This window comes from Corythoichthys intestinalis, chromosome 15 (assembly GCF_030265065.1).
Source record: "Corythoichthys intestinalis isolate RoL2023-P3 chromosome 15, ASM3026506v1, whole genome shotgun sequence".
Taxonomy (NCBI): Eukaryota; Metazoa; Chordata; class Actinopteri; order Syngnathiformes; family Syngnathidae; genus Corythoichthys; species Corythoichthys intestinalis.
Window position 1 is genome coordinate 50,374,298 of NC_080409.1, and position 25,057 is coordinate 50,399,354.

Genomic DNA, 25,057 nt, shown 5'->3' on the forward strand with positions numbered 1-25,057 from the left:
CCCTAATGATAACGTTACATGATGCATGAACAACGAAATGTGAACATGGCCGGTGTATTAATTTAACATAGCTATTAAGCTTTATTCAGATGACTATAGCATAAAGAACATACTAACAAGTTTACCAAACTATCAGTGTCACCCCAAAACACCGAAATAACATGTGAAATAAATGATATAATAATGTTTTAATAATTTCACACATAAGTCGCTCCGGAGTATAAGTCGCACCTCCAGCCAAACTGTGAAAAAAAAACTGCGACTTATAGTCAGAAAAATACGGTAAATTTAGAAACCTGGAAGGTTCCGATCTTCTCTCCAAAGGCTTCTCTGACATGTAAGTAAGGAATCGCAGCATCCAAAACAGCCTGCATGATGCTGAACAGATGAAATTCCATTAAAAGCTGCCAGTTACATTAAAAATACAGATAGTCCCCGGGTTACGAACGAGTTCCGTTCCTACGCTGCTGTCGAAATTAACCCTTAAGTACCCCTAAATCTCAAAATAACTATTGTATTTGTTTAATGTTGGAGGATACACTGCCCTCTGGTGGCAGCGTTGGGTCTGGTTGGACTGTCACCTTGTATGACTGAGGAGCAGACGCAGACGTCTGACATGGATAATGGATAGCTGCACTCTGGTTTGACCCACATCTGTAAGTTGTTGCAGCTAATATGTTTGTGTATGCATTTGTATTTAAGTTTAGAGCTACAGTTTGCGTAGTTATGTATGAGTGATTTGTTATGAGAGTTGTAAATACGTAAGCATTCGTAGCATTTAAGATAATAGGCCTAATTTGTACGGTAATTTAATCTACTAAATTGACATTATGATGAGACTAGATGGATAGTTGAACACCGATTGTTTTGTGTCAACTGTTTTATTGTTAAAACGCGTGTCGTTTTGAACATAACTGTACATATGTGTGTTACAGCTTTACACACATCATGTTAATAAAGTAAAATAAAATACTGTGACGTACAATAATATACAGTGCCTTGCAAAAGTATTCGGCCCCCTTGAACCTTGCAACCTTTCGCCACATTTCAGGCTTCAAACATAAAGATATAAAATTTTAATTTTTTGTCAAGAATCAACAACAAGTGGGACACAATCGTGAAGTGGAACAACATTTATTGGATAATCTAAACTTTTTTAACAAATAAAAAACTGAAAAGTGGGGCGTGCAATATTATTCGGCCCCCTTGCGTTAATACTTTGTAGCGCCACCTTTTGCTCCAATTACAGCTGCAAGTCGCTTGGGGTATGTTTATCAGTTTTGCACATCGAGAGACTGACATTCTTGCCCATTCTTCCTTGCAAAACAGCTCGAGCTCAGTGAGGTTGGATGGAGAGTGTTTGTGAACAGCAGTCCTCAGCTCTTTCCACAGATTCTCGATTGGATTCAGGTCTGGACTTTGACTTGGCCATTCTAACACCTGGATACGTTTATTTTGGAACCATTCCATTGTAGATTTGGCTTTATGTTTTGGATCATTGTCCTGTTGGAAGATAAATCTCCATCCCGGTCTCAGGTCTTGTGCAGATACCAACAGGTTTTCTTCCAGAATGTTCCTGTATTTGGCTGCATCCATCTTCCCGTCAGTTTTAACCATCTTCCCTGTCCCTGCTGAAGAAAAGCAGGCCCAAACCATGATGCTGCCACCACCATGTTTGACAGTGGGGATGGTGTGTTCAGGGTGATGAGCTGTGTTGCTTTTACGCCAAACATATCGTTTTGCATTGTGGCTAGGCCTGAACGATATTGGGAAAAACTATTGCTGCGATTTTTTTGGGGTTTGCGATATAATATTGCGATATTAAAAAAAAAAAATTATATATATATTTTTTCAAGATATTTTCACAAGATGACCAATAGCTGTTTGGAAAGACTTTAGATCACCACAGTGTACAGTCATCCCTTGTTTTTCGCGGTTAATGGGGACCAGAACCCGCCGCGATAAGTGAAAAACCGCGAAGTAGCCCACCCCCCCCATTTAAAATTTTTTTTTTTGTGTGTGTTTTTTGTGCCCAATGTATTTATTCAGATTTAGCATTGGAAAGAGATACATACAGGTTGACCCAAAAAAAAGTCTACAAAGTTAAAAAGAAGCTGAAAGATATTGGAACAGCCTCACGAAAACCTGGGTCTGGAAGTGCCGATCTGTGCGGACCAAAAAGTTGATTGACAAGGTGATATGTGGCCACCCCAGAGTCCAGATCTCAATCCCCTGGATTATAGCATATGGGCAACTGTGGAGGACAGTGCCTGTAAGAAGCCACAAACTTCTGTGGCAGCCTTGGAGAGGTCCATTGTTAGATCTTGGGAAAAGATGACAGCATCCTACATAAAGAAGCGTTCCGCAGGCGCCTGGAGGCTGTTGTGACACTTAAGGGAGGACACATTGAAAAATAGAGTGTACTGTACATGTTCTTTACAAGAATGTATAATTTGTGATTCAATTCTAATTCTAAGCTGAATAAACATGGCATTTAAGTTGTATTATGGCAGTGTAAACTTTTTTTTGGGTCACCGTGTATAAGACGTTTTTTTTCTCACTCCCCCCCCCCCAAAGTGATTTAAAAAATTTATATAAATAAATGGTTTTTAAGCACTTCAAATTTCATAATTATGATAAGTTTTAAACATAACTGTCCAACCAAATCATTTTTGAACAAGAATAAAGTACTGTAGCAGATAAATGCTTGGCTTTATTAAATGCTTCTGTTTATCTACTTTAGCTGTGACCGTTGAAGTGACATGTAGAAATTTCAAACTCATGATCACTTCTGGCATTTAAATGTCTCCAACGTCCCCACGGTACACACATTCATTCCAGCGCGGCTTCCTTGCAACTGTTTAACAAGTTAAACGATGATTGACAGATGTCCGTGTGAAGTCTGCTTCTTTGGCCAGATCAAAGCCATTGTTGTGCCGCAGTGACTGAGAGGATCAAAAGGCTGGGAGAGGGAGGGTAGGAGGCTGTGCGCAGACCAGAAAGTGAGGCGTATGTGGATCAAAAAAAAGAAAAACTATCGCACGTGCTTGCGATGGGACTATTGCGCACACGCACATCGCGATGGCGATGTTTAAACGATATATCGTTCAGGCTTAATTGTGGCCAAAAAGTTCAATTTTGGTTTCATCTGAACAGAGCACCTTCTTCCACATGTTTGGTGTGTCTCCCAGGTGGCTTGTGGCAAACTTTAAACGAGACTTTTTATGGATATCTTTGAGAATTGGCTTTCTTCTTGCCACTCTTCCATAAAGGCCAGATTTGTGCAGTGTACGACTGATTGTTGTCCTATGGACAGGCTCTCCCACCTCAGCTGTAGATCTCTGCAGTTCATCCATAGTGATCATGGGCCTCTTGGCTACATCTTTGATCAGTTTTCTCCTTGTTTGAGAAGAAAGTTTGGAAGGACGGCCAGGTCTTGGTAGATTTGCAGTGGTCTGATGCTCCTTCCATTTCAATATGATGGCTTGCACAGTGCTCCTTGAGATGTTTAAAGCTTGGGAAATCTTTTTGTATCCAAATCTGGCTTTAAACTTCTCCACAACAGTATCTCGGACCTGCCTGGTGTGTTCCTTGGTTTTCATAATGCTCTCTGCACTTTAAACAGAACCCTGAGACTATCACAGAGCAGGTGCATTTATACGGAGACTTGATTACACACCGGTGGATTCTATTTATCATCATCGGTCATTTAGGACAACATTGAATCATTCAGAGATCCTCACTGAACTTCTGGAGTGAGTTTGCTGCACTGAAAGTAAAGGGGCCGAATAATATTGCACGCCCCACTTTTCAGTTTTTTATTTGTTAAAAAAGTTTAAATTATCCAATAAATGTTGTTCCACTTCACGATTGTGTCCCACTTGTTGTTGATTCTTGACAAAAAAATTAAATTTCATATCTTTACGTTTGAAGCCTGAAATGTGGCGAAAGGTTGAAAGATTCAATGGGGGCCGAATACTTTTGCATGGCACTGTATATGCGACCAAAAAAATAAATAAAATGGCGGACGAGAGTCTGGCGTCGTAAAGTCGAAATCACATAAGTCGAATACGTCAAAACTTGGGGACTACCTGTAAAATTCATACCCAATGAAGTACTGACCCCACAGGTCCAGCTGCAAGCACCAGTCTCTCCAGATCCAGACCGCTCATCATTACATATACCCCTTTGTTTAATGAACCTAACATGTTCTCTTCTAAAAATGGAGAGAAAAAATATATATAACTCAAAACCAGAAGCTTTTGTCCCCCCAACCAATCACTAAAGCTTCTAGAAAACACACCTGGGACTTTGCAGTCTTCAAAAATCAGCTCACATGTGTTGGACCCCCTCATTCCCAGTTTGTCCAGCTTCTGTGCTGTAGAGAACCCCGGCATCCCCTGTAGGACAAGATGACATGGAAGGGTAAGGACCACAACAGCACACAGGATCTTTCAAAAAATAAAAGCGGTTCACACACCTTCTCAATAATGAATGGGGTGATGCCTCTCTGAAAGGCCTCTGGGTCTGTCTTGGCGTATACAATCAGGACATCAGCGTCTGGCCCGTTTGTAATCCAGAACTTGTTACCGTTCAGAATATATGAGTCACCTGGTGTGCAACACATGGAGAAAAACTGTGGGTAAGCTGGCGCTGACACTTGTTCCTCCATGTGTGGTTGAGTTTAGAGCTGATACGAGTACTCGAGCAACTCGAGTAACTCGAGTTTAAAAACTGATCCGAGTAATTTTATTCACCTCGAGTAATCGTTTATTTTGACAGCTCTAAGCATCACGTTTTGCTAGGACTACTTTTAATGCGGGACAACGCGCTGTCACGTGCGGAGAGGAAGAAGGGGAAAAAAAAAAAAAAAAAAAACTTACCGCAGCCGACAGCCGCCACAAACGACGCTGACGTTGCTAAATACTAGCCCGCACAATGCTACATTGGTAACAGGTAGCGTCTGGTGCGTCTCATAGAGATCACATGTATGTTGAACTAGATGCCAAATGACAGACTCGGCCGCGTCTGGGCAGCGTTTGTAAACAGCCGCCATCTTAAAGCAGTACAGCGCTAAGCGCTAATAAAGAGCACTAAGCACTAATAAATAAGATTAACGTTACTGTCGCTACTAGCTCACGTAACGTTAGCCCTGCGGAGGGCTAGGTTTCAATTAATTATGACCACTGTCGATGCGTGGCTAACGTGTCTTACATACAGGCTTTAACATAACATAGCATTGTGGAGTGATGAGGGTGTAAAATAAAAACTTAATCATGCTAACTATCAATTTTAGCTCAGTAGTCATTGCTGGATAAAACACCAAGTAGCACTGGTCCCTAATGTGCTCCAATACAGCCTGTATCATACATTTATTTTGAACACTGCAAAAACTCAAAATCCTATCAGGACTTACAGTTTAGACTAACTTAAAACTTAACTAGAACTTAAAAATGGCTTGACACAAAGAGAAATTCAATTGAAACACGTGGGGAAAAAATCCTAACTTATAAGTGATGTGTGTTATCAAGCGTAACGGCATTTTTAGGTAAGATATATATACATATATATATTTTAATAAGATCTAAAAGTTTTTTGAGTGAAAGCAGTGAATTAGTCTTTTTTTTTAAAATTCTAGTTACATCTTAGATGCAATTGTTGGCTGTTTTCAACAATATACATCGAAAATAAAGACATTGATTGACTGAAAATGGTTCAAGATTAGATGAAATGTCTTGTTTTCTCATGTATATGTATAATTGCTCTTCACCTAAAAATATATTTGTTTTATCCGATTAATCGATAGAATTTTCAGTCGATTACTCGATTATTAAAATATTCGATAGCTGCAGCCCTAGTAGAGTTGTGACAAAATATCGAAAAGTTGATATATTGTGATTAGGGCTGTCAAAATTATCGCGTTAACGCGCGGTAATTAATTTTTAAAATTAATCACGTTAAAATATTTGACGCAATTAACGCACATGTCCCGCTCAGACAGTATTCTGCCTTTTGCCAAGTTTTACAGCAAGGTTTTTACTGCTGTCTAACAGCGAACTCTTGTGGTCGCTTTGCGACATGGTTTATTGCTTTCTTGCCAGTTCAATATGGCTGCACGACGTCTCGGGCTGACGCCTCCATTGTAATGTTGTGCTTATATGATCCTTGGACAAGATTTGTCCGTAAGTATTAAGAGTGTGACAATATCTCGATACAGCGATATAACGCCAAGAATCGATACTTTTATTTAACATATTGTCCATACAATGGAGTATGGATGCTGTAAACTGCTCAATGTTTGTTGAGCAATTCCTTGGCGGTCCACTAGGGGCGCTCGGGAGTGGCGGTGAGGGTAAAGTGCGCACAAGTTGTCTAGAGAAGAAGAGAGGACGCTCCAAGTGGGTTGAAAAAATAAAAAAGCTCCGTGAGAACGGTGGAGGAAAAAATGAGAAAAATATTGCTACAAATCACACATGGGGACACACTTTAGATTTTACACCAACAAGAAAGGAAGTAAGGTGAACAAGGACTTTGCTGTATGCAAGAATTGTCTAAGAAAAATAAGTTTCACTGGGAGCTGGTGACGTAGTGGACACCTAAGTTTGTGAGCTTCGCTTTCATCACTTGAGGTAAGAAAGTTTTGCAATGTAATTGACTTTTTAATTTACATGTATTATTTTGATGACATTTGGTGTTGAATGATATAAAAATAACCAGGACCCTAAACTGGATTAAAATGAATATTGAACAAGCCCACATGAATTTACCGATTTATTTGATATTATTTGAGAACCAATTTCCATCTAGTTTACTACACAAACTGTTATTACTGTCATTTTGATACAATAAGCTATAAAAATGGTTTGAATAGGTTCCAAGATATATAAAGTGATGTGCATGATAATTAATGTAGCCTACATATTAAAAATAGGTAATTATTGATGTAGCCTACATATTAAAAATAGGTAATTATTGAATTTTTAATTTCTATACATTTAATTCATATTTTTTTTAATTCAATACTTCCAACACAAAAAAAAAAAAATCAGGATTTCAACTCAAACGCTATGAAGTAGCTAATATTTTTTGTTTTATTTTGTTGTTTTTAAGGTGAGGAAGACTGTGACTGAGCAACTCTGACATCTTAAATGCTGAAGCAGATAGCGGAAGTGCTCAAACCAAGCAACAAAGGTCATATACGAAGAAAAGACCCACCAATTTTATCATTGCCCCACTCCAAGCTCAACTGCTGACACCTACGGCACTTTTTATTTATTTATTTTTTTTAAGATTTAAAACTTTAAAGAAATTAAGGGTGCCATTCATCATGATCTCTCCAAGCTATCGGATATCAGTGGTCGTGGTTGGTTTCCTCTATATGTGCGGGGGCACAATTTGCAGTAGATTTATATTTTACAGCAATGTTGCACAGAAAAGGTGTCACTGTTTAATAAATGACTTAAACAGTATTTTTTCTATTTTTAAATCTTTTTTTGTTTCAACAGTTGTATCGTAGAATGTCATGTATCCAATTTCTGACCAATATATCGATAATCGCTGTATCGTGATATAATCGTTATCGTGAGCCTTGTATCGCGAATCGTATCGTATCGTGAGGTGCCCTGAGGTTCCCACTCCTAGTAAGTATGGTTGTTGTAAAGAATGTACATATTATGTTAGTAAGCGAAATGTTCTATTTTTTGTATGAGACGCTTTTTGTTTATGTTTAGTGAACCTGTATAGCGTGCTAAGCTAACGTTGTTGCTAATGCAATGCTTGTGTACTGTTTTTTTGTAGTTTCACTACGGTCTAAAGAGGACAGTGGTTTGAGGCCATTTTATTAATAAATCAGATGAAAAAGGAAGAAGTCTGATTATTAAGGCGTCGTTCACTAGCTGTCTAGCTTTGGGAAAAGTAGACGCTTCGGAGTGAAATGCCCACTACAGTCCATATGTACCGTATGTTGAATGTATATATCCATTTTGTGTCTGATCTTTCCATTCCAACAAATTATTTTACAATATATATATATAATTTACAGAAAAATACGGCATATTTTATAGATGGTTTGAATTGCGATTAATTGTGATTAATTATGATTAATTAATTTTTAAGCTGTAATTAACTCGATTAAAAATTTTAATCGTTTGACAGCCCTAATATATACATTATATTATACATTATATATATTATATATATATATTTCTGTCTCCATCCATGTACCCATTTAGAATGCACACCATGATTTTACAAGTTGATTTTGGGGAAAAAAAGTGCACATTATATTAGGGAAATTACAGTACCTTGCTTCTTTGCCTTGAGTTTCATAGACACGACATCAGAGCCAGCATTCGGCTCACTCATGGCCAAAGCGCCCACATGCTCTCCAGTCAGTAACTGCAAATAAACCACAAAACTCAGATCAACATTAACTTTCTTTAGTTAGTCTTTTCCAAAAGCAAAACATGCATATGTGCGAACCTTTGGCATGTACTTCTCTTTCTGTTTGTCATTGGCGTGGCGCACCATCTGATTGACACACAAGTTGGAATGGGCGCCGTAGCTGAGAGCGATGGCAGCCGACACGCGAGAAATTTCCTCCATTACGATGACGTGATCAAGGTAGCCCAATCCAGTGCCTCCGTATTCCACTGGAAGACACACAGGCGAAGAAAAAACAACAAAGTTCCTTTTATGGTCCAAGCGTGTCACTCAAAATGTCGGATGACAAAAAGAAAGGATGTACCTGGTGCTGTTATGCCGAGCAGCCCCATGTCACCCATGTCTTTCCAGAATTCCTGGACACAACATAACAACCTCATCACAGTGCATCATTGCCGTAATAGTCAAACACTATAAAAAGCCTTGAAACTCACCCGCATCCCTGCAAACTCATTCTTCTTGTCTATCTCAGCAGCATGGGGTGCAAGTTTTTCTGCACAGAATTTACGAACACTTTGCCTGAGCTGTGCAAGACAAAGAAAACAAGCATTTATGACCAATGTTGTATTGGTCAACGATGACGAGAACGAACGCTTTTTTCATGACGATGACGAGACGATAACGAGTTAAAAACGTGTTTTGGAAGACTTAAAACTAGGGCTGTCAAACAATTAAAAATTTTAATTGAGTTAATTACAGCTTAAAAATTAATCGTAATTAATCGCAATTAAGCGCAACTCAAACCATCTATAAAATATGCAATATTTTTCTGTAAATTATATATATATATATTCTGTAAAATAAATTGTTGAAATGGAAAGATAAGACACAAGATGGATATATACATTAAACATACGGTACATAAGGACTGTAGTGGGCATTTCACTCTACTGTCATTTTAATCTGTCTATGCTGTCCTCACTCCGGAGCGTCTACTTTTTCCAAAGCTAGACAGCTAGTGAACGACGCCTTAATAATCAGACTTCTTCCTTTTTCATCTGATTTTCTTTACAACAACCATACTTACTGACAAATCTTGTCCAAGGATCATATAAGCACAACATTACAACGTAGGCGTCAGCCCGAGACGTCGTGCAGCCATATTGAACTGGCAAGAAAACAATAAACCATGTCGCAAAGCGACCACAGGAGTTCGCTGTTAGACAGCACAAAAAGCCTTGCTGTAAAACTTACCAAAAGGCAGAATACTGTCTGAGCGGGACATGTGCGTTAATTGCGTCAAATATTTCAACGTGATTAATTTAAAAAATTAATTACCGCGGGTTAACGCGATAATTTTGACAGCCCTACTTAAAACATAACGTGACGAATGCCAGTTTTGACAAGAACGAGACAAAAATGCGCAATAGTTTCCGTCACGTTTACAATGTGTGACATTTTATGTGTACTCAGACTTCACTATCAGTTGACAAGACAGCTGCTACGGACATTGCGCCACGGCTTCCCGTAGGGGGCCGGGCCAGGTAGAGAGTCGTGGATGCTTTCAATGTGATAAACTCAAACACAAACTGCGTTCTAATGCCAGATTTAGGTGGAAATAGAAACAAGACGAACGTTTTAGTACATACAAGCAGACAGGAGTAGAGGTGGGAATGTTGGGGCACCACACAATTCGAGTCTGTCATTTCGCATCTAGTTCTGTATACGTGATATCTACCGTAGCATTATGTTGGCGTAGTTTGTAGCAACGTGGGTGAAGTTTGTAGCAACTGGGTGTTGTTTATAGCGGCTCTCTGCGTTTTTTTAATCTACACTACAGGCATGAGTTGTGGTGGATGTTTACTCTCGGTCCGTTTTAAATTATTTTTAAAATGTCCTGGTATTTCAAAGCATTCATGATGCTATGCACCCTAACAAGGTTCCCAGGGCCTTTGGAAGTGAAACAGCCCCACAGCATCACTGACCCACCCCCATACTTCACAGTGGGTATGAGGTGCTTTTCAGCATGGGGATCTTTCGTGGCACGCCAGACCCGCTTAGAGTGTTTGTTGCCAAAAAGCTCAGTCTTGGTCTCATCTGACCAAAGCACACGGTCCCAGTTGAAGCCCCAATACCGCTTGGCGAACTCCAGACGTTTGCGTTTATGATTGTGAGTGAGGAAAGGTTTTCTCCGTGCATGCCAACAGCTTGTTGGCGTGTAGACAGCACCTCATACCCACTGTGAAGTGTGGGGGTAGGTCTGTGATGCTGTGGGGCTGTTTCGCTTCCAAAGGCTCTGGGAACCTTGTTAGGGTGCATGGCATCATGAATGCTTTGAAATACCAGGACATTTGAAATCAAAATCTGTTGCCCTCTGCCCGAAAGCTGAAGATGGGTCGTCACTGGGTCTTTCAGCAAGACAATGACCCTAAACATATGGCCAAATCTACACAGAAATGGTTCACCAGACACATAATCAAGCTCCTCCCATGGCCATCTCAGTCCCCAGACCTCAACCCCATTGAAAACCTGTGGGGTGAGCTGAAGAGGAGAGCACAGAGGAGAGGACCCAGGTCTCTGGATGATTTAGAGAGATTCTGCAAAGAGGAATGGCTGAAGATCCCTCTTTCTGTCTTTTCCCATCTTGTGAAACATTATAGGAGAAGATTAGGTGCTGTTTTGTTGGGAAAAGGGGGTTGTACAAAGTATTAACACCAGGGGTGCTAATAATTGTGACACACATTATTTGATGTCAAATAATTATTTCTTTACGTGGGATTTTTTCCCCACTGAATAAAATGCACTTGTATTGAAGGTTGGATTTTTCTCTTTTTTTTCCCCATTAAGGTCCCATATTATTTAGGAAAAAAAAATTATTAGAAGCTAAAAACCACAAAATTATTATAAATCCAATAATTATGTAGGGCACTGTATATTTGGAGTAAAACTTTTGAATTTTACAGCCGAAAACATTGTGAGTAAACGTCAACTAAAACTAGACGAATTTCATCCGCGTTTTCTTTGAACAAAAACTAGATGAAGACACATTTTGAAATGACTAAAATATGACTAAGAATAATGAGTATTATTGTACAAAAATAAGACAAAGACGAAAATTTAAAAACCACCGTTGTATATTGAGATGAACCTGTATTGGAGGAATTACGGTAGGTTGCCACAACATTAGATTACGTACGCATGCATCTATTGAGCTCCACTATTAACTGTAGTACTAAATCAAAATCAACCCTGCATTTATACAGATGGATAACTATATTTTTAATTCACAATATTTTAGATAATTCGCCTACCTGAGGAGATATGTTTCAGTTTTGCATCCAACTCTTTTTTACGATATGGTTTGGTAATTATAACACACAAGTAAGGAAAAGTGCATTCATTCTAAAAATAATCTCCAATGTGAAAGATGTTCTAAACTATTTTAGACAGAAATCAACTTTAAGCAGCAGGGCAGACTGCCATCCAATCAAGTGTATGTCATGAAGGCCACCCACTTCACCGCTTACAAATCCATTGACACGGTGTCACCTTGCACAATAAATATACACAAAAATGCCTAAGCTAGGCTGTAGTTTAAAACGTTTTCCAATACAAATAAGCAATTATGTTGTATTATGTTAGCTCAGATACTCCCAAGGTCTTGAGTGTAACAAGTTAGATGTTATGTCATCTTGTCACGCGGGCTGCGTCCATTAACAAATTGTTTTATATTGCCAGTTTGGCTCATGAGAAGACGTCACATTAAATATGTCCTGTTTCAAGAAGCAAACTTGCGACATTTGTAGTTTTGGCTAACCTGAATCTGCTCGTCTGTCAGCCCGTTCACCACATCGTCCACCGGGGTTGCAGCTCCGGCGCATCCTCGCCTTGCCAAAGCGGGAATGTAAAGCTTCGGACTGAGGCGGAGAGCGCTTCTGACGGCAAACATTGTGTTCCTCCTAGACGCGTGAAAGGACTGTGTAAATTAAGCGGGATAGAACGTTCTTGTGCAATAACACTGGAGAGCTCACTTTTTCAACACTACGACAAATTGACACGGCTTTTCTTCTACGCTGTGTAGAGTGCGGCAGTGCACTATCGCCCTCTAGAGGATGATGTGGGAAACGACGTTTAAACCATTTTGACTGGGGGCTGGCAGCGATTGAACGAATGCTGCCATACACCATTATGATATAATTGAGTCCAGACTTTATAGTTTTAAACAAAAATACAGCGATCCCTTGCTACTTTCGCGCTCTCGGTGCATTGCTGATTTATTAATCTTGTTATAAGTATCATGTTATAAAAATAAAAGAGTTCTACAAACATTTATGCATACTTTTTTTTTTACATCTATGTATTTATTAGGGTTGGGAATCTCTGGCATGAAGCCGATTCGATATGTATCTAGATACACAGGTTGCGATTCAATTAAAAAACGATACATATTTATGGCCAAGCGATTCGATACAGTTTAAGAACGATACGGTTCGATACAGAGTGAAAACGATACGATAGTAAACATTTGTTGTGTGTGTTCATACAGTATTTTAAACATATAAAAAAAAAAGAACACATTTCTAATAGCAAAATTAAACAACAAAATTTCATACCAATGTTATGTTTTATTTTTTTATGAAAAAAAAATTAAAGCTTACTGTATGACCGTCATTTTGTTGGATGGGATTGATAATAAAACTCCAGTGACAGACAACAATAAAGTGCAGTGATTCAATTACTGTATTTCCTGGTGTTTTGAACACAAGAGGTAAGTAATTTAAGTGCAAACTTTGAACGTAAACATCTTACAAACAAAAAATATTAATTATATGCAGCAGCTCTAGAAAAAAAATTAAACCTGCAATGTTATCATAAATAAATAATAAATTATGCTTTACCACTGGTATAATTGGGGGAATAAAAATATGGCATTTTAGACAGAAAGGTCAATAATCATTACTTTAACCTTATACACAGCAAAGTCTTTCACTTATGCCTGTGTTTCCACATTTTTTTTTACTCCTCATCACTGTCCATATCTTTTTTGAAGGGCAGATTGTTTCTTGAGGAAGATCAACTAATCCACATGTTCATGTTTACGCAGACTGCGTTTCGTGGGGGAAAAAAATCTCCAGAGGGTCATGTTGCCCTTTCCACCATTGTAGTGGGTTATTTTTCAGGTTTATAAACTCACGATCTCTGTACTGATCCACACTTCACACTAACTCTGTCCCACATGAACAGATCTGGCTGCCTTCCTCACTTCAAAGTCCGACTTTTGTTTTCCTGGGTGCGTTGAAAATCAATCGCTGCACGTCGCTGGTGTCGGTACAGTGGTTTTGTTAGCTCTCGCGTTGTTATGACACGCCCGTGACGATCGGGTAATGACGTCGACTAGTAGCGGTTCTTCTGAGGCAACCACGACCGTGAGTTGTGCTTGTCCATATTATATCATGCGTGCGGTCTCAATCTAAGTGCGCTGTGTGGTGAATGACACAAGCGCAGCATGTGAAGTAAAAGCTAAATTATTATCCCATTAAGTAATGCATTGAACTAGGCATTAGAAGCTGATTCGTGTGCTCGCGATAGCCGAATTCTATCTCTACTATCGGTTCATTGAATATTTAATGGCTAATTACTGTCGAATGGTTACTTTACTATCGATACAGCTGTATCTCTCACCTGTAAAACTGGATATCCGGTCGTATCGGTTTATCGTTCTCAAGCTTAGTATTTATGTACAGCTACGCGTGCACACACGTATCCAGTGGCGGACTTGGCAATTTTGGGGCCTAAGGCGAACATATCCAGGGGTCCTTTTCATGGGTCAGGGGTTAAAAAGGTAAGAAGGGTGTGGAGGAAACATGTTCTGGTACACTAGGGCTGTCCTAAACGACAAATTTTCTCCTGATTAGTCAGCCGACTAGTTTTTTTTTTTTTTTTTTTACTAATTTAGCAATGAAATTTTTGCTGATGCTTATTAATTCACAAAACTATTTTGGAACACTTAAATTCTTTATTAAAGTACAAATAATCATGTAATTAACAATAATTAATCACGAATAAACAATGACGTTAAATGCTGATAGCATTAACTAGTGCTAAAGAATGGAAAGTAAACTGATTCAGAACACTGACTTTGCCTTTCCAACATTATTCAAAACAATTCTTTAAAAAAAATCTAGCAATATTATTATAGTATACTACTATATATAATAGTAGTATAATAATATATAATAATTAGGGCTGTCAAATGATTAAAATTTTTAATCGAGTTAATTACAGCTTAAAAATTAATCGTAATTAATCGCAATTAATCGCAATTCAAACCATCTATAAAATATGCCATATTTTTCTGTAAATTATATATATATATTCTGTAAAATAAATTATTGGAATGGAAAGATAAGACACAAGATGGATATATACATTCAATATACGGTACATAAGGACTGTAGTGGGCATTTCACTCTACTGTCATTTAAATCTGTCTATGCTGTCCTCACTCCGAAGCGTCTACTTTTTCCAAAGCTAGACAGCTAGTGAACGACGCCTTAATAATCAGACTTCTTCCTTTTTCATCTGATTTATTAATAAAATAGCCTCAAACCATTGTCCTCTTTAGACCGTCATAAAACTACAAAAAAAAAAGTACACAAGCATTGCATTAGCAACAACGTTAGCTTAGCATGCTATACAAGTTCACTAAACATAAACAAAAAGCATCTCATACAAAAAATAGAACATTTTCGCTTACTAACATAATATGTACATTCTTTACAACAACCATACTTACGGATGAATCTTGTCCAAGGATCATATAAGCACAACATTACAACGTAGGCGTCAGCCCGAGACATCGTACAGCCATATTGAACTGGCAAGAAAAAAATAAACCATGTCGCAAAACGACCACAAGAGTTAGCTGTTAGACAGCGCAAAAAGCCTTGCAGTAAAACTTACCAAAAGGCAGAATACTGTCTGAGCGGGACATGTGCGTTAATTGCGTCAAATATTTTAACGTGATTAATTAAAAAAATTAATTACCGCACGTTAACGCGATAATTTTGACAGCCCTAATAATAATATATGATATTATTATTATAATATATATATATATATATATATATATATATATATATATATATATATATATATATATATATATATATAATAGGTGTGCGGGACGCGAAGCGGGCGCCTCCGTCTGGAGCAGAGCCATGCCCCGAATACGCCGCGGCGAGACGGCCGGGGTGGGCGGATATAACAGCGGTTTGAACGTAGCTGCTGCCGCAACTCATCTCCGGTTCAACACACATCGTGCACTACGGCGGCTTGATGGACTGAAGGGCACAGGCGGGAGGGGATGCCGGACGAGAGATTTTTTATTTATTTATTTTTTTTACGAAGTGACCGGAGAGCCCAAGCCCCGGATAAAAAAATAATGCAGTTTATACGACCACCATTCTTTGTGAAAAACATGCCGATTAGTTGAGTTTCAACACGGACATTTGGACAAGTGATGTCAAGTAAGCATGCTTCGGCACAATGGTTAGATGAAGTACAATGATTTACTGCTCAAAACTAGGCTGTTAAGCTTATTTTCAGATAGCTATTTTTTTATTTCAAGAAATTTGAGTGAAATATACTTGAAGTGCTAGCAGATAATTTCACTTATTTCCATAGTTTTACACTGAAAACAAGGGAATTTAGCTAGTTTTAAGAAGGTGTGTTTTTGCAGCGTAGTAATGTTATATGTTAGGAACTGTGCCTCATCTTCGCGGATTTTTTATTTTCGAGGGGGTGGGCCGCGAAAAACGAGTGATCCCTGTATTTCAAAATACAGTAGACCCTGATTTGCAAACAGCTCCGACGCAAAATGGCCGACGAATGACGGTGGTCGTTCCTGTTGTCTTACAGCTGGCACCAAACATCTAGTTCAAACATATATAATATCTATGCACGCAGCAGTCATTGTGCTGAGTGCGCAGGCGTGTAGTCCATGAACGCGCATCGCGCAGCAACACTCAACTGAGTTCAGATGCTTACATAGAAGCAACGAGGAAGTTGTGTGGGCTGTTTAAATATTTAAAAAAAAAAATCTACCGCACGAACCCAAAACCCCTGAAGGCAACACAAGCCTCGAAGGCTACTGTTGTATTCCGCCAGGATGCGTTCAACGCCACCCAAAGGAACGTAGGAACTCCCACCACTTGAGGCTGACTTTTTTTTTTTTTTTAATTTGGACAACGGAGTTCCACAGAGTTGCGATGAACTCCCATAGTGAGTCGAGCGAATGGAACCGGCGCGCGCATTCGGCACTGTGATGGAAACGCCACGGGTACCGCAGGTGACCATCACCCCAGATGGGAGCGGCTTCTCGCGGGCGATGCAGCAGGAAGACTGGGGGCAAGGCGAGACGGGAGACGGCAGCCTAAGTAGAAAGCTGTCCACCTCCTCAGTCTCCTCCACCGGTTCCTCTGCAGTGGAATCGGAGGATGACCTGCTCAGCGACAACGAGAGTAAAAGCAAAGGCATTGTCACTCTGGAACCTCTGCTGGACACCGGAGAGGTCAGTTCACGATTATTACAAATATATGATTTACATAGTAGATACAATATAACAGCATAACCTGCATGTACACTTTTTGCTGCATTTATAAGACCAAACAGATTGGGTGAACGGGGGTCAGAGCTACATTTCTCACGAATATGAACCTAATCAATTGATAGGCTAAATGATTAATGCAAAATAAATCTGTATTGATTTATACCAACTTTAATATGTATTAGTTCAGGCCATACACCGTTCGATTCAAACCTTTATTTTCAAAAACTACTAAAGAAACATTTTGAAAATTTCACGAATAAATGTCTGGATTAGTGCTGCAAAGATTAATGGATTAGCTTGAATTTTCGATTAGAAAGAAAGACTGTTAAATTTTTCTGCTTCGAGTATTCGTTTTATTAAAGTGGTGTTGTAATGGTTTATTTTGAAAGTGTTTGCATTTAGTTTTATTGATTTGGGTGGATACACTGCCCTCTAGTCTGCCTCATTTCACGTGGCTGAATCCAGCTTGCTCCATGTTAAGACCAACATAAGCCAAGTTTTTGTATGACCTAATATATATATATTTAATGAATTCATAATATAGTTTATACATATATTTAACCGTTTTTTTTTTGTGAGGGAATATGTGTCTTAACTCTTAAGAACATTGTAAAAAAAAAAGCGAACTTTTGCTATGTAAATTAAGCATTGTTCCTTTGTTGTACATAGATCCTTATTTTATTTTATTTTTATACCATTTGAGGTTCAGCTTAGGTATTTAAATTTTTCATGTTACTTACGTGATTACTCGATTATTCGAACTAGTTCATCGATTCATCGACTACTAAAATAATCGATAGCTGCAGCCCTAGTCTTGATTTTATTAGCAAATTTAAATTGCAATATTTGAATATAACGCAAATTATATCAATATACACAAGAAAATACAAACATGTTAATGATCTCGTAACTATCCAGGAATGCAAAGAATAAACATTTGCCTTAAGACCACTCAACACTCTGTCACGGTCAATGGCTGTGAATGAGATAATTATAAAACAGATGCTACTTAAAACACTTGGTCGCTTTTTTAATTTTGGTCGATTTTAGCGACGCCGGTGGACAAAAGCGGTAGTGTTTTGCACTGTTTCCTATGATGACCAACGCAAACCCGCACAATTTAATAATTTATATATATATATATATATATATATATATATATATATAACAGATAACAGCATTTAATTCGTGCTTTGAATGAGACCAGGGCTTTCTCTTTTTTTTTATTTTATTTTTTTTACACACAGTAGCAGCCTTTCACACAGTGCAACATCTGAACTCCTGTGCAAAATCAGTAATAACAGTCACTGTATTTTAGTCACAACCACCCATCAATAAAAATATTCAAGTAAATATTAAAGAAAACGACAAATATTGTAGTGCAGCAGCATCTTTATGGCAATATCAATCCAGGGATCAGTTCAGTTGCAAACAAAACATCAACTAAATTGCTATGTAGAACAAAAGTAAAATGTAGGCCTAGCCCACAATATATGTGCAATGGAGGTTAGATCGGGCCTAAAAAATCCAGCCCGACCCGACATGGCCCTCTGGTATTAAAGCCTGACACGGCCCGAGCCCAATCAATTAACTAGATTTGCAGGCCCAGCCCGAGAAACCCGAATGTTTTTAAAACAAATTTTTATTTGTTGGAGTGACGCGGAAAAAACCCCCGCAGCAGCAGCAATTTAAGTTTTCTTAATGTTTAAATAGTCTACATATTTTTTATAATCATTATAAAAGCATTTACACAATGAAATAACGCTGGGAAAGTTTAATATAATAAAAAAACATGCGATTTTGCAGACACACAGAGGAGAAGATTCAAAAGGATCACATTTGTGTTGCCTTTGTTTGCATAAAAAAAAGTGTCTTTCATAACGAATTCTCAGTTGGCAGAAAAAAAACGCTAGTTTTCTTAATGTTTAAATAGTCTACATATTTTTATAATCATTATAAAAGCATTTACACAATGAAATAACGCTGGGAAAGTTTAATATAATAAAAAAACATGCGATTTTGCAGACACACAGAGGAGAAGATTCAAAAGGATCACATTTGTGTTGCCTTTGTTTGCATAAAAAAAAAGTGTCTTTCGTAACGAATTCTCAGTTGGCAGAAAAAAAACGCAAGTTTTCTTAATGTTTAAATAGTCTACATATTTTTATGATCATTATTATAAAAGCATTTACACAACGAAATAACGCCGGGAAAGTTTAATATATATAAAAAAAAAAAACACGCGGTTTTGCAGACACACAGAGAAGATTCAAAAGGATCACATTTGTGTTGCCTTTGTGTGCATAAATAAAAGTGTCTTTCGTAACGAATCGCAAGTGCCACAGCAGGAGGAGGAGAAGAAAAAGCGGGCGGCGCCACGGCGTTCATGTGCGTGCACAAGCAAATGCACAATACAGAGAGCCTGCTCTCGGTTTTATCCCATTTTTTAAAAATAATTTATTAGTCGGTGCGGCGGCCCGACCCGACCCGGACGTGAATGCTTAACAAGATCTAACCTCTAAGAGATAGGACATAACATAACAATGGCAGAAGCGGAGAAAGAGGGAGCGAGAAAGATTATTGATGCACCTAAGACATTGAGAGCAGACATCTGGAGACATTTTGGCTTCGACGAGGTTGGTGGGAAACTTGACCAGAGTTATGCGCGTGTAAGACATGAAACATGAGAATAATAATAATACAAATGGGGAAACCAAATCCGTTGCATCACCGGAATTGCGCAGGGAAGATTTTTGAACATATTTATATATTTTAAAATGCGCTGAATCGATTCGGCTTGTTGCCCGCATCAAATCGAATCTTCCATGCCCCGCATCAGGATGCATCGCCGCATCGATTATTGTTGACACCACTAATAATTAGGTTGGCTTGGAAGGTTGGCTACAACAGCCTTCCAGGAATGTGTACTGCTTTAAGATGGCGGTTATTTACTAACGCCGGCAAGTCTGTCATTTCACATCTAGTTATCTATACATGTGCTGCTAACTCTGCCGAGTCTGTCATTTTGCATCTAGTTCTTTATACATGGGATATCTACCGTGGCATTACGTGGCCGTAGTTTGTAGCGGCTGTCAGCAGCAGTTAGGTATTATTATTATTATTATTATTATTATTATTTTTTTTAATCTAGTGGCATGAGTTGAGCCAGAGCCATGAGTGGAGCATTGTCATTACCCGGCTAATGACAAGCATGATGTTTACTCTTTGTTTCTCATTGCGTCCCGAAGACGGCACTGATTGTGTTTTAGTTCCGCTTTACTTGACATATTCCAATAATCGGAATTTGGATGTTTGTGAATCGTTCTCGAATCGTTCAACGGGCGAATCGCGAATAATCTAAGAATCAGAAATTTCTTACGCCTCTATTCTGTATATCCTGGTAGCCTCCCTTTTTTTTTCCTCCTTGGATAAAACTTTTTGTCTATTATGTTGCTCTGCCATCTTTGCAGAATTCGCACGAAAGCATTGCATTGACTTCTGTCTAATGATTGGAGAAAGGGGAAGTGACGTATACCGTAAAGCATTCAGCACATTTTTAGTTTTTTTTGTGTGGCAGTGTTCCTGCCACCCTCCTCAGAATTAATTTGTGCCAGTGAAAGTGATACAGAGTACAGACCCCCATCAAGATTTAAAAGTAGGGCTGCAGCTATCGATTATTTTAGTAGTCGATTAATCGATGAACTAGTTTGTCGAATAATCGAGTAATCGGATAAGTAACATGAAAAATTAAAATACCTGAGCTGAGCCTCAAACGGTATAAAAAAAATTAAATAAGGATCTATTGGCTAACTTAAATAGCAAAAGTCAGCTAGCTTAAATGCTATAAAACGACAATTTTTTTTTTTTTTTTTACAATGCTCTTAACAAATGGTTCAGACACATATTCAAACAAAAAACGGCTAAATATACCCATAAACTAAATTACGAATACATTATAAAAAAAAAAAACATTAGCGCAAACAAAAACTTAGCTTATGTTGGTCTTAACATGGAACAGCTGGATTCAGCCATGTGAAATGAGGCAGAGTAGAAGGCAGTGGATCCACTCAAATCAATAAAACTGATCGCAAACACTTTCAAAATAAACCATGATATCGCCACAAAAATTATACGAATACTCGAAGCAGCAAAATTTAATTCGAATCTTTTTTTCTAATCGAATACTCGAGTTAATCGATTAATCGTTGCAGCACTATTTAAAAGACGTGTCATTCAACTAGTTGTCGACATATTATCACAAACTAGGGTTGTTCCGATCATGTTTTTTTGCTCCCGATCCGATCGTTTTAGTTTGAGTATCTCCCGATCTCGATATTTCCCGATCCGATTGCTTTTTTTTTTTGCTCCCGATTCAATTCCAATCATTCCCGATAATTTTTCCCGATCATATACATTTTGGCAATGCATTAAGAAAAAAATGAATAAAACTCGGACGAATATATACATTCAACAAACAGTACATAAGTACTGTATTTGTTTATTATGACAATAAATCCTCAAGATGGCATTTACATTATTAACATTCTTTCTGTGAGAGGGATCCACGGATAGAAAGACTTGTAATTCTTAAAGGATAAATGTGACTTTGTATATTGTGACTAAATATTGCCATGTAGTGTATAGTGTTGAGCTTTCAGTAAATGATACTGTAGCCATTTAACTGTTCTGCCCAAATGCATGATGGGAAGTGCAACCATGACTGTGCGTAGTAGTACCTATTGATATATCTTCTCTGCGTTTGGAAATAACATAGGGTGTTAAGAAAAAGATCAATTACTACTTTTCTACCCCACATTGCTTCCCACAATATTTCTAATCGTAGGGAGAGGGATTGTAAGACTTTAGCCAATTAAAAAAAGGCTCCAAAGGCTGCCAAAATTCACTCTACTCATTTTATGCTGCCTTTTAGCTCTATATATAGGTAAAACGGCGCCATTACAGATTGAACGCGACAATGCGTGAGTGGGTCGTGCAGCGCATGCGTTAATTGCGTTAAAATATTTTGACGTGATAAATTTGAAAAAAAAAAAAAATTAATAACCGCCGTTTACGGGCTAAATTTGATAACCCTACCTTAAGCCTAAACTAAAGACTCTGGATGAGTGTAAGATATCATGTCTGTAACGTTAAATACAATTAGAAAACAATTTAATTAAAAAAAAAAAAAAAAAAATTAAAAAAGGCACGTCCGATATTTTTTTGCCGATTCCGATACATTGAAAATGACGTGATCGGACCCGATCGATCGTGATCGGGACATCTCTATCACAAATGTTATGAAAATATTTTATAAATGTCGAAAAGTTACCTAATGTTGCTTTAAAAACATAAAAGAAGCAACAAAAACATTTCAAATCAAAATTTTTGAACCAACGTACTACAGTATCCAAATAAATAAACTCAAAAGAGACCTGCGGATTGAAGTGTTTTGGAAGATCTTGTTTTCATTTCATGCATTAATCAATTGAAAGCAACAGCACAAATGAATTGAATGAGATCCTTGACCTGCTTTGCTGACATTGCTATGATTACCCACGCTACAGAGGGCTTAATTGATAAATTCAGAATAAGCGAAGCACATACTGTAAACAGAAGTGAGCAAACAGCATTCTCCCGAAGGATCTCTTTCAGACAATAAATAAGGGGCCAATTATACAGTGATAAAAGTGTTTGCCTGCTTGGTTTTCAAGTGCCATAAAATGTCAATGCGAGCACTTTGGCAGCAAAGTAGTGCGGGAAATAAGCCACTTCTTTACTTCTGAGGTTTTAGACTCATTGGCCGTCCTTGTGCACGTTTTTGTTTGTTTGTTTGAGGGCATAATAAAGACATATTGGACAAACGCACAAATACTGTTTGCCATTAGAAAAGATAAGCATCTTGCAATGTAATTAACCCCAATGAAATTAGATTATTTCTGCTTATGTTTAATGGCTTATCGAAGGCTTTCAACGTTTTAATGAGCCTAGCCGTGTGCAGAAGTGAAACAAGTTTTGTTGACCTCAGGACACTCTTGGGAGGAAAAAAAACACTTCATGACAAACACAACCTTTAAGCTGTCTTTTGGAAATACAATGCAACCTTTTAAGTTGAATACAGCTCACAATGCAAACACTGTTTATAGAATAAATACTCATCTAAGGTTATGTTTACAGACAGAAAGATTTTCTCACGTTCTAACAGGGTATATGCGCATTGGGACACTTCTCTCCGTGTTTGTCACGTTTCGACGGCGTCAACCATATTTCTTAGGTTTTGCTTTCAAGACTTTCACACAGACGAAACAAGGAGTACGAGCAGGTTTAGAGCATGTTTGCAGCCCCACAAGATTTTAGTGAACGTCCCCTTGTCGGGCCATAGAGTCGGCAACAGTGTCCAGTAGGGTTGTTCCGATCATGTTTTTTTGCTCCTGATCCGATCCCGATCGTTTTAGTTTGAGTATCTGCCGATCCCGATATTTCCCGATCCGATTGCTTTTTTTTTGCTCCTGATTCAATTCCAATCATTCCCGATAATTTTTCCTGATCATATACATTTTGGCAATGCATTCAGAAAAAAATGAATAAAACTCGGACGAATATATACATTCAACATACAGTACATAAGTACTGTATTTGTTTATTATGACAATAAATCCTCAAGATGGCATTTACATTATTAACATTCTTTCTGTGAGAGGGATCCACAGATAGAAAGACTTGTGACTTTGTATATTGTGACTAAATATTGGCATCTAGTGTATTTGTTGAGCTTTCAGTAAATGATACTGTAGCCATGTCCAAATGCATGATGGGAAGTGGAACCGTGACTGTGCGTAGTGCTACCAATTGATATATCTTCTCTGCGTTGGGAAATAACATTAGGTGCTAAGAAAAAGATCAATTGCTACCTTGCTCCACCACATTGCTTCCCACGATATTTCTAATCGTAGGGAGAGGGATTGTAAGGCTTTAGCCAATTAAAAAAGGCTCCAAAGGCTGCCAAAATTCACACTACTCATTTTACGCTGCCTTTTATCTCTCTATATAGGTAAGACGGCGCCATTACAGATTGAGCGCGACAATGCGAGGGTGGGTCGTGCAGCGCATGCATTAATTGCGTTTAATATTTTAACGTGATACATTTTTTTAAAAATTAATTACCGCTGTTATCGGGATGAGTGTAACATATGTTTGTAACGTTAAATACAATTAGAAAACGATTTAATAAAAAAAAAAAAAAAAATATATATATATATATATATATATATAAAAAGAGATGGCCGATATTTTTTTGCCGATTCCGATACTTTGAAAATGACGTGATCGGACCTGATCGCATCCCGATCGATCGGGACATCTCTAGTGTCCAGGGATCACATACTGTTTAGGGGTGTGACAAAATATCGAAATGGTGATATATCGTGATACTTTGTATCCCAAAAGGTTATCGATATGCTCCTGCCAAGAATCGAGATATCGTTTTAAAAAGGTGTCAGTGTTTAAAAAAAAATTTGGAAAAAAAATCATCCACCATAATAGTGCCTCAGGTAACTCAGGCTGCCCATGATGGTGCTCGACGCCCAAACCATTTAGACTGGGAACGTTCGTTCATTGGAAATAGGGCTTCAGCTATCGATTATTTTAGTAGACGATTAATCAATGAACTATTTAGTTCGAATATTTGAGTAATTGGATTCGGAAAATTTTTACCTGAGCTCAGGGCCGGCCCAGCCTATACGCAGACTATGCAGCTGCTTAGGGCCCCTGACCACTAGGGGGTCCCCTATCTGGCAATTGTTTAATTTATATTTTATTTTGTTTACTGCAGTTTGCTTTAGTTGACTTTTGTGAGTTTTGATACTTAATTTCAAGCTTAAAAAATAAAATTTCTTCCTTAACTTCTTTCTTTTCCTCTTTTAAAAAAGGTTTGGCACTATCTACTGCAAGTACTGACAATCATTTGGGGTGAGAAGTTTGAAGTATGCAGTGCAACAAAATCTGATTAATATACAAAATATGGGCGTATGGGTTGGATTGCATTTATGGGTTTCACACTACACTGTG

At 38.1% G+C, this 25,057-nt stretch overlaps 1 protein-coding gene across 1 annotated transcript in view; it reads right to left on the bottom strand.

The window, feature by feature from the left end:
* ivd (isovaleryl-CoA dehydrogenase) overlaps positions 1 to 25,057 on the bottom strand; it is a 63,281-nt gene that overhangs the window by 9,461 nt on the left and 28,763 nt on the right. Inside the window, exons 2-11 of the mRNA XM_057859282.1 lie at positions 16,744 to 16,885; positions 12,200 to 12,341; positions 8,877 to 8,966; positions 8,747 to 8,798; positions 8,482 to 8,651; positions 8,304 to 8,397; positions 4,481 to 4,611; positions 4,304 to 4,400; positions 4,123 to 4,216; positions 297 to 378 (exon numbers count right to left, since the gene is read on the bottom strand). Of these exons, the coding sequence (XP_057715265.1) occupies positions 297 to 378; positions 4,123 to 4,216; positions 4,304 to 4,400; positions 4,481 to 4,611; positions 8,304 to 8,397; positions 8,482 to 8,651; positions 8,747 to 8,798; positions 8,877 to 8,966; positions 12,200 to 12,341; positions 16,744 to 16,885 (1,094 nt within the window). The remainder of the gene's footprint in view (positions 1 to 296; positions 379 to 4,122; positions 4,217 to 4,303; positions 4,401 to 4,480; positions 4,612 to 8,303; positions 8,398 to 8,481; positions 8,652 to 8,746; positions 8,799 to 8,876; positions 8,967 to 12,199; positions 12,342 to 16,743; positions 16,886 to 25,057) is intronic.